Source organism: Limulus polyphemus, unplaced genomic scaffold (assembly GCF_000517525.1).
Source record: "Limulus polyphemus unplaced genomic scaffold, Limulus_polyphemus-2.1.2 Scaffold1253, whole genome shotgun sequence".
Lineage (NCBI taxonomy): Eukaryota > Metazoa > Arthropoda > Merostomata > Xiphosura > Limulidae > Limulus > Limulus polyphemus.
The window spans coordinates 232103-243070 of record NW_013666863.1 but is presented as its reverse complement, the minus strand read 5'-3'; the positions used below and the strand labels follow the sequence as shown (position 1 = coordinate 243070).

Genomic DNA, 10968 nt, shown 5'->3' with positions numbered 1-10968 from the left:
CATGTTTGGTGGGACGGGGATGCGAACTCGCGACCCGCAGATTGCGAGTCGAGTGTCTTAACCACCTGGCCATGAGTAAATTAATACAGAACATCAAATTAAGAATATTCTCTTGGAAGATATATATTAAAATGCAGGAAATGTTTGAAGAATAAAGGTTGCAAAGTCAATAATAAATGTTCGTTTGTTTAAGCTACACAATGGGTTATATATGCTGTACCCACTGCAAGAATCAAACCCCGAATTTTAACTTTATAATTTCTCAAGCTTACCAGTGAGTCAGTAGAAGAATGAAAATAAATGATAAAACTTAATATTCCAAAATATAAGAATAAACGATGCAACATTAAAAAAGAGGAAGAATTATTCAAAGTGTAAATAAACCAGTACGACAAACATTTCAAAACTGAAAAAAACAACAGAAAACAAAGGATACATGTTGAAAAGTTAAAATAACTCTAGAGGATTAATAAACGTTACAGACAGACAAAGCTCAGAGAATTTGTTACAGAATAAAATGTGGGTAAGTGCCACAAAGTAAAAACAAAAAAGTTGCAAAATAAAAAAAACTTTTCTAGAATAAAATAGATTAAGACTGACGTTGTAAATGAAAACACATTGAAGATCACTGTTTGAAATTTAGAAAAATACAATGACGATGAGTGTTACAAATAAAAACTAAGGAATCAGTTTGTAAAATAAAAATTATATAAATGAAAGGTAAGTTTTACATAATTGAAAAAATCCATAAGTAGAAAAATATTCTGGTTTGTTTCTTTATAATTAAGCGCAAAGCTACACAATGGGCTACATGTACTGCGCCCACCAAGAGTATGGTAATTCGATTTTTGTCCACATACTTATCGCTGAGCCACTGGGGGGCAAATTATTTTGTATAATCACTGTTGTAAAGTAATATACATCGGAAAAAGCCTTAGAACAAATATAATGGTGATTAATGTTATAAATGAAAACCACTGATGATCGTTGATTTTTTTCAATTTGGAAAAAATTAGGATTAATCGGTATTGCAAAGACAAAAAAATTCAAGGACTAACGTTGCAAATTAAATACTTCTTAAAAATTATTGATGCAAAGTAGGAAAACCTAATGTATTTAATCAGCATGAAAATCAAATCATTCTCTACAACAAATATATTACAGGCAGACATAATCTATCAGCGACTCAATGTAAAAACAATATTGCAAAATAAAAAACATTACGAGCACTATGAAAATAAGTATCATTGTTTCAAAGAAAAATAAAGATCCGCAATTCCTTAAGAAATACTGTACACGAAAAGGATGGTGTCTGCAAAGTTAGTTAAAAATCTAAAGGATCAATAATGCAAAGTAAAAAATCAGAAGATCAGTGTTGTAAAGTAAAAAACAAATCATAAAAAACTGAATACTGCAAAGAATCCTAGGCTAATAAAGTGAAATATTACCCACACTATGTATTTTGTCTCATTTTAAACGTTTGAAACATATTATGAATAAGGTCCACAGATTCTCAAAATAGGAGGTATGATATCTTATTTCCAAATGTTTGTTATTGTTAAATATATCGTCTGCAAATTTTCAGAGTGTTTCTAGTTTCAAAGAAAGTCCACCTTTGAATTATCAGAACTGAGTTGCAGTTCATAATTAAATTCTTGCTAAACAGGATTTGATTGTCTCATGTGCATTTTGTTGGCTGAATATTAAATGGACAAGTACACTTTACGAAGCTTTACAAGTTAGGGGATTTATTAATTTCAAAACCAAGACTCCCATTTTCATATAATTTCTCCTTTGGATTATTAATTCAAAATGTGCAAAAATAATAACTATATCAAACTTCAGCATTTAGCCATAGCGTTATACTGTACGGTATCAGCAGACGAAACAGTGACTAGCCTCAACAAATAAGCAGGCCTTAGGCTATAAATAACGTTGGAGATAATCAACTACCGTTATATCATACTTCCAAATAAACTCACTTTTATTTGCAGTTAGAATCCCAGACACAATACATCAACCCAGTGTTTCACTCAGTTAATTCTATTTTACCTCTAACACAATACATCATCCCAGTGTTTCACTCAGTTGCTTCTGTTCTACTTCAGACACAATATATCGTTCCAGTATTTCACTCAGTTACTTCTGTTTTACCTCTAACACAATACATCATCCCAGTGTTTCACTCAGTTGCTTCTGTTCTACTTCAGACACAATATATCGTTCCAGTATTTCACTCAGTTACTTCTGTTTTATCTCTAACACAATACATCATCCCAGTGTATCGACTTTAACGCCAGGGACTATCACTTTACCCCTTCTTCTACAAAAGCATTAAGAATTGTCTTTGGCTTATTGGAAAGTGTAAGTTTAAATATTCTTCATGAAGTAACTCTAGTTTCAACCAAACAAACATGACATCAAATTTAATAGAAAAAAGAGCTCCTTCTAATGCTCACACGTGTGTTGCTTAAATTTATCTCATTAGTTGCTGCAACAGGTCCTGGATTTCAAAAGCTCTTAGTTCTATTGTAGTTTCAAGCAAATGATGTACATCAACCAATGTTTTCTACTCTTCTATTTGCTAGATCACCAGAGCATTGGTTAAAAAGTACGTGAATACTTTTTAAACTACGCTTTGATGAAAGATTTATGTTTTTGGTCTCCAACCATATTTAAATTAATAAGGTGAAATTAACTATTCCTTTCGTTTCTGCTGAAATAAAACGTTGACTTAATGTAAACCAATCATCTTATTGTTTATAGTTATTGAAACTTCTTTCTTTTAACTTAATGATTAAAGAATTAAAAAGAAACTTAAACACTCAAAATGAGAATAATGTTATTTATCCCGTATTTTGATAAATTAGTAAATATAAGCTTTAGATAAAACCTACAAAACCATTATTTCTATTTTATGATGTGCATTATATGTTTTAATTTCGAACTCATTAAGAAGTTCAAGAACAAGCGCAATATTAATAGCTAAACCTGGAGGCAATTACTGTGATCATAGTTAGATCTTAAAATTAATCTTCTAACACAAGTTCAATCACATATTTTTGACTTTATTCCCTATTATGGTTTTAGTTTACCAACTGGTGCTCATCTACTCCAAATATTCTTTGGTGTACTGAAAACAAAAATAAATGGATTCGAATAAACTGCTCAATCTTAACATTAGCTATTAATTACGGTCAGCTTAGTTAATTAAGTATTTTAATATTAGCTATTAATTACGGTCAGCTTAGTTAATTAAGTATTTTAATATTAGCTATTAATTACGGTCAGTTAAGTTAATTAAGTATTTTAATATTAGCTATTAATTACGGTCAGCTTAGTTAATTAAGTATTTTAATATTAGCTATTAATTACGGTCAGCTTAGTTAATTAAGTATTTTAATATTAGCTATTAATTACGGTCAGCTTAGTTAATTAAGTATTTTAATATTAGCTATTAATTACGGTCAGCTTAGTTAATTAAGTATTTTAATATTAGCTATTAATTACGGTCAGCTTAGTTAATTAAGTATTTTAATATTAGCTATTAATTACGGTCAGCTTAGTTAATTAAGTATTTTAATATTAGCTATTAATTATGGTCAGCTTAGTTAATTAAGTATTTTAATATTAGCTATTAATTACGGTCAGCTTAGTTAATTAAATATTTTTGATATTATCTATTAATTACGGTCAGTTTAGTTAATTAAGTATTTTAATATTATCTATTAATTACGGTCAGCTTAGTTAATTAAGTATTTTAATATTAGCTATTAATTACGGTCAGCTTAGTTAATTAAGTACAGTTCAGTTTCACGAGTAACTGTCATTTTCAGATAGTTCATTAAAGTAAGTAACTTAGATACATTGTTCAATACATACTATGGAGAAACAAAAACTACCTGTTTAAGTAGGTGTTTGCTTTTACGAAGATTTAAAGCTCTTCTACTTGTTAGTATCTTTGCGGAAGAAGAAACTGTTTGTTTGACCTAATTTGTATGTCTCACCGAACTTACGGGTTTTCATAACATGTGGACTAAACCCCTGACCATAAAGTATAAAATTAGGTAAATGGTTGGTGAATTATAATATTAAGAAACGGTAACAAATAAAATACAACTCACTAGGGAAAGCTGCGAGACACAGTGTTACTTCAGGTTCTATTCTAATTCTAATTGCTTTTGACACATGTTTCTTTTATTGCCGTAGACCTTTACAATACTGTCAGTTAGCTACACATTCTTTTATCCTCTGCATCTTCAATGAAGTTAAATCTGTAAAGCTTGGTTTTTCTACCATTTTCACAATTAACAACTTAAGTTACTTTAATTTCTCTGCTTATTTTTAGGTGAAAGTCAAAGTGATGTGTTTGGAAGGTCCCAGAGACCTAGTCTTCAAGTCTGCTAGGACCTGCGATTGTTTCCACTGTAAGAAAGACTAGGGGATTAGCTGTGTTTGTGAAGATCCATGACTGACGGAAAACAGAGTATTTTCAAACTACATGTATCTTAGTGTTCTTGTAAAATAGTGACACCAAGACTTCTTAAACCTTTTACCTGATCTAGTGTGCATCATGAAAAAAATATATACATATTCTAAATTATTTAACAATTAGATTGTTTACTAAAGTTGGGCCGGTTCAAAAAGGATTGAATAATTTAATATAACTAGAACGAGTTAACATGACCTTGAAAGTTATTAATCAAATACTTGTTCTGAAAATTTTGAAGAATTTACATATATACATATAATTTACATACACATATATATCTCTGCTGTATTATAAGGTTTTTAAATTAATTCATTTTACTGTTGCATAACACCTTATCTGTTTTACTTCAAAATCAATGCGAAAACAAATAAAACACCCTTTTCATCTAATCCTGAAAGCCTGTGAATACTCTGGTACCACTAAATTAAAAATTGATGAGATAACAGGGATGTAAATTATCATACGGAGACTGGATTAATGTTAATTGTCTTTCCTTCATTAAAAACATATAGCAACGTATTACTGTTAGTAATAATAAAAGTTTATTCTATTTCACTAATATCAATGTACGTATAAGTGCGTCTGGATAAAAACAAGAGAACTTGCGGCTTTAATTATGTATGTCGTAGTTAAATATTACCACGAATGTTTGAAATTTGGATAAATATACTCGTATCAAATTGTGTGTGTGCCTTTTTATTGCTAAAATAGGACAATGAATTTGGGATTGCTCTTTCAAAAAACAACAACTATAAACACGAACAAAATAATCATCAACTATTGTGAAAACTGAAATGAACGAAAACATACGTATAAATGTAAGATAATACAAAACTTGTGAATGATTTAATTTGTCTGAACTAAAAGAAAACATTTTCCCACGAGTAGTCGTAAGTTACGATTTTTTAAATAACATACATTAGATTCATATAAACTGAGAAATTACAGTAAAGAACACAGCAACATCAGTAGACTTTGAAATCATGAGACTTTCTGATTTACGTGGCACACTGATTAGAGTAACATAAATATTGGTATAACATTTCAACAGGATCGTCTGACTCGTATACTGTACACTGTGACTTTCTGATTCACATGACATAATAATTAAGACCAAAACCCACAAGGACGTCTGTAGAACATCATATCAGCATTATTTGATTCACATGATATAGTATTTAAGGCGACAGTATCGTCGGTAGATCATGATATTTGCATAATGTGTTTTATGTAATACAGTAATTAAGGCAATAAGACCAAAAGTACTTTGGTAGATCATGACATGAGCATTATGTGATTCACATGATATACTACTTAAAGCCATAAAACCACAAAAACTTCGGTAGATAATGAGATTCACGTGACATAGTAAATAGAGACATAAGATCATCGATAGACCATATTGTCAGGACTCCCTGATTGACATGCTAAAATGATCAAAGATACAAATTGGTAGACAACGATATAAGGACTCTCTGATGCATATGATACAGTCATTAGGTATGCAACAATATCTTGACATTCCAGGTCAATGTAATCTTGTGTCTTGGGAGAACAAAGTCATAGATTAACATGTAAAATTAACAGAGCTCAACTTGTTCGTACAGGTGTCAGTGTAATCTTGTCTCTTGGGAGAGTAACGTTATCAACAAGCATGCAAAATTAACAGAGCTAAGTTTGTTCACGTTATAAATCAAAGTGTAAAATTACCAGAACTCAGCTTGTTCACATAGATGTCAATGTAATCGTGTTTTGGAAGAAGAATAACGTAAAGTGTTATACTAACTATTATTGACAAAAACGAAAAACTGAGGTCTAGGTGTGAAATAATTTTAGATAAAAGTATACGATGCAAATTCTTTTAAATAGCACGTACTTTTATCGTTGTTACAAGTTCATACGCCTCCGTTTTGTTGTTTTTAATCGTTGTTACAAGTTCATATGCCACTTTGTTATTGTTTTTAAATCGTTGTTACAAGTTAATATGCCACTTTGTTATTGTTTTTAAATCGTTGTTACAAGTTAATATGCCACTTTGTTATTGTTTTTAAATCGTTGTTACAAGTTAATATGCCACTTTGTTTTTAATCGTTGTCACAAGTTAATATGCCACTTTGTTTTTTAATCGTTGTTACAAGTTCATATGCCACCTTGTTGTTTTTTAATCGTTGTTACAAGTTCATATGCCACCTTGTTGTTGTTTTTAAATCGTTGTTACAAGTTCATATGTCACCTTGTTGTTGTTTTTTAATCAACAAGTTTTACAAGTTCATATGTCACCTTGTTGTTGTTTTTTAATCAACAAGTTTTACAAGTTCATATGCCACCTTGTTTTTGTTTTTAATCGTTGTTACAAGTTCATATGCCACCTTGTTGTTGTTTTTTAATCGTTGTTACAAGTTCATATGTCACCTTGTTGTTTTTTAATCGTTGTTACAAGTTCGCATGCCACTTTGTTGTTGTTTTTAAATCGTTGTTACAAGTTCATATGTCACCTTGTTGTTGTTTTTTAATCGTTGTTACAAGTTCATATGCCACCTCGTTGTTGTTTTTAAAACGATTTCTCTTCTTCAATATTTATTCCCATGGAAAGCTAACTGAGAAACTTAAATATCCAGCATTTCGCATAAATCTATAAATCGTCTAAAAATCAAAGCTTGTATATTTCTAACGCTGTACAAAGTGAGAAAGCGTTATTTTTGTCAAGGTTTTACTTAAGTAACGAACTCATTTCCTGGTTTAGTTTATAAATTGGTTTCACTTTAATACTATTCAAGTGGCATTGCTTATCAGGGTTCGCGCCTCTCTCTTTATAGATGGGTATACAATCATGTCTCTTTGTGTTTGCTAGACTACAGAGAACAAGTAGAGTAAAAGAACTCACCCTCGCTTTGATCTGTTCTGGGGCAATATAATACCTGCTCAGTTGTGATCAAGAGTTTGTGGTTTATTGAGAGCAGACACAATACTTACCCTTCAAACGTTACTAATATTAACTAGTTTCTATTCTATAAAACGTATTAAACTGATTACTTAGAGGTTGTAATAGCAAGATTTCCTTACGTAACGTCTATTGTTTCGTCATGCCCATTTCTCTCAAGGGATTACAAACAAAGAAGATGCATAACAAATATAAGTAAATTCCGTCTAAGTGTATATTAGTTGTTAACTTATTTATTTGTGTTCACTTGGGAAGATACAGTCATACAAAAAGGGTAATTCCATCTGTTGACTTAAACAAAAAAGCTAACAATGCCAATATTACATAATACTGTCATCTACTCGTCCGCTTGTAGGTGATACAATACAACTTTTGAAATAGACGTTTTCAGCGACCTTTGTATTCTTTTTTTTTTCCAGCAAGAGTACGTCTATTACAAACGACTTTTTTTTAATCAAAATGAAACTCCTGAATGTTTTACATATTATGATCAACGGATAATTTCCACACAATATCTACCAGTGATCTATTTCATGTCTAGTTCGTATCTGCACACGTAACATAACCTACCAGCTTACCAAAAGGTAAGAATGTAATTCGTTGTCGATTTTAGAAAAATAGTATGAATTATTTGAAAGCACCATTATTATTTTATTTCTGGCAACAGCAATATTATGAATTAGAAATTAATTTGTTCAATTGTTGAAAATGATCAGGTAAAACGTTAACGATCTGATCGAACAACAGGTGAATGACGTCATTACAGTTTCTATAAAGAATTGGAGCTCAAGGAAATCTCTAACTGTCTTCCATTGTTCTATTACTCTATGAAAAACTATGCGTTAGTTCTTTCGCCTTTGCCTTTAAACGATAACCTCTTCTCGATATGCTCTTTTTAAAGCATTTGAAAACTTGTTCAGGTAAAAAAAACTATGAGATGGGACCTGCTGTCATCGGTAAAATTAACATTGTGGTTGATGAACTTATAATATGAGATGGGACCTGCTGTCATCGGTAAAATTAAAATTGTGGTTGATGAACTTATAATATGAGATGGGACCTGCTGTCATCGGTAAAATTAACATTGTGGTTGATGAACTTATAATATGAGATGAGACCTGCTATCATCGGTAAAATTAACATTGTGATTGATGAACTTATATTTATTTTCATCAATAAATTGATCAATTTGTCGATCTTGTCTCGCAGTCTAAAAAACGATCATCTGCCAACTAGCTTAAGGCTATTACTATTTCTATCAGTCTGTCTATAAAAATGTGGACAGTTGTATACTATATCTGTATACAGATATTAGAAGATAATGAATGTAGTTGAAACCACATAAATCGTGATCGAAAAAAGTTGCAAAAAAGCACAAAGTTTTTCTTTAATGTTTATCAAATCATACTTTAGAATTTAAGTTACAGTTATTAGGGCGTCTATCAATCCGTGACATCAGTATATATATATATCCATGATTCAACTTTCTAATAATTCAATAATGATATTGTACAACGTTAAGTACTATTATATTATACTCGTAATACTTCACTCACTAAATACATACACATTTAAATAAGTACAACTTTAAACCATATGAATATACATGACATTAAAACACGAGTTTAATGTCCATATCCGTTGATATAAGACATCTTTGCCAAAAAAGCATGAAATGTGTGAGTTTTGAGAAAGGGACTCTATTGGTTGTATTTGATGTAGTTACAGATATGTAGTATGTATTTGTTTGGTTTTGATGTATAGTCTTTTACTCACCGTTAATATCGTAAAATACTTTAGGAGTTTGTATAACATTAATTATCCATTATTATATAGCGAACTAACTGGTTACTTATTTATAGTGGTGGATTGATTGATTAATTGTTTTGTTGTTAAGCACAAAGCTCCACAAAGGGTATCGAAACCCGCTTTCTAGTGTCATAAGTCCGCAGACATATCGTTGTGCTACTGGGGGGGGGGGCTATAGTGGTGGAATGAGGCCTATTTTATTTATTTGCTTTGCTCTTCCAAGAGGTATTGATAAGCCGTTGATTCAGCAAAAATAATTTGTTATTTTTCTAAATCTACATTTTAATAGAAAGTACTGTGTAGGTGAGACTGTTTCCACGTGTACTTCAAATGTTTTATTTTACCTGTTGCTACTAGAGAGCATTAGACATCCTAAACTGTTTAACTAAACCAGGTATCAACTGGATTTAACTATAGCACGGCATTACAAGGTATTCTAAACTGTTGCTACACGCCGCGTAGTGTCTTATTTCGCACAAGCTAAATGCCTGTCATATGACAGGAAATAATGATTAATTTTTCTTCTCAAAATTATATTTCTATATCGTAAAAGATGTTTTATGAACATGTTTTCTAAAAATTAATTATAATTTAGTCGCAACATATGTATGGAGAATGACTATGCTTTTTCTAGTATATCACTAAATCAACATTTTTTATGTATATTTGGTCATCTTCTTTAAGTATTGCTTCATTAGCATTTTGACTTGTGTTCATTTTTAAGTTATCTTCAAATGTTCTTCTTGATAAATTCTTATAGACTGAAACAAGCGAAAAACTGACTTTCAAAGACATATTCATACTTGATCATCTGTATGACCCTGCAACTTATTAATTGTGATGGTAAAGACAGTGAATTATATTATGCATTTTGGGGTCTTTTTTTTGGATTGTCTTCCTGGTTTTGGCTTTGTTAATCTGCTAATCTGAAGAAGCAAGCTTTAATTTAGGCATTTTCAAAATTGAAATGTGCTGCGGGTAAAACATGCGTGCTATTATGGAGTTGTAGCCAAGAGTTCCGGTTGGACAAAATTTGGTGATGTTGCGTCAATGTGTCTCCTTTATAAGGAATATCAGCCAATGATTATGAATTCTGAGTGGTAGCAATACCAAGCGGGAGGGGGGCGTATATCTTATTGCTTATCATGATCTCTATCAACCTACCCTCAAATTTAATTATATGCTCAAAGAGGCGCATCGTCCGTTTTATTGGTATATATATGGCTGGAAGAGTTTTATAAACACAAACTTCCTTGTGACGGCAAAAAGCGGCGTCGTTTCGTGCATATTAGTACTCCAACGGCCGAGATATCGGCGTGAGAGACGGACGGATTTTTGTTTTTATACAGTGGGTATAGCTGGATTCTTTGGTACTGTCACCATCCGGAGGTTAATAGGATACTCTGTGGGTTTAAAACACTAAATTTTTGTGTAGTTTTGAACCTAACAACAAACATACAAAACTGTTAGATATTCTAAACTGAAGGTACATGTCGTGTGGTATTCTATTTTACCAAAAGCTGGACTATGTTAGATGTTCTAAACTGAAGGTACATGTCGAGTAGTATTCTATTTTACCAAAAGCTGGACTATGTCAGATGTTCTAAACTGAAGGTACATGTCGTGTGGTATTCTATTTTACCAAAAGCTGGACTGTGTTAGATGTTATAAACTGAAGGTACATGTCGTGTGGTATTCTATTTTACCAAAAGCTGGACTGTGTTAG

At 31.3% G+C, this 10968-nt stretch overlaps 1 protein-coding gene across 1 annotated transcript in view; it reads left to right on the top strand.

The window, feature by feature from the left end:
- The window catches only part of LOC106462792 (thyrostimulin alpha-2 subunit-like), a 29927-nt gene extending 24755 nt beyond the window's left edge, over window positions 1-5172 (top strand). The window contains exon 4 of the mRNA XM_013922754.2: window positions 4349-5172. Within this exon, the coding sequence (XP_013778208.1) occupies window positions 4349-4441 (93 nt within the window). The 3' untranslated portion in view covers window positions 4442-5172. The remainder of the gene's footprint in view (window positions 1-4348) is intronic.
- The last annotated feature ends 5796 nt before the right edge of the window (window positions 5173-10968 follow it).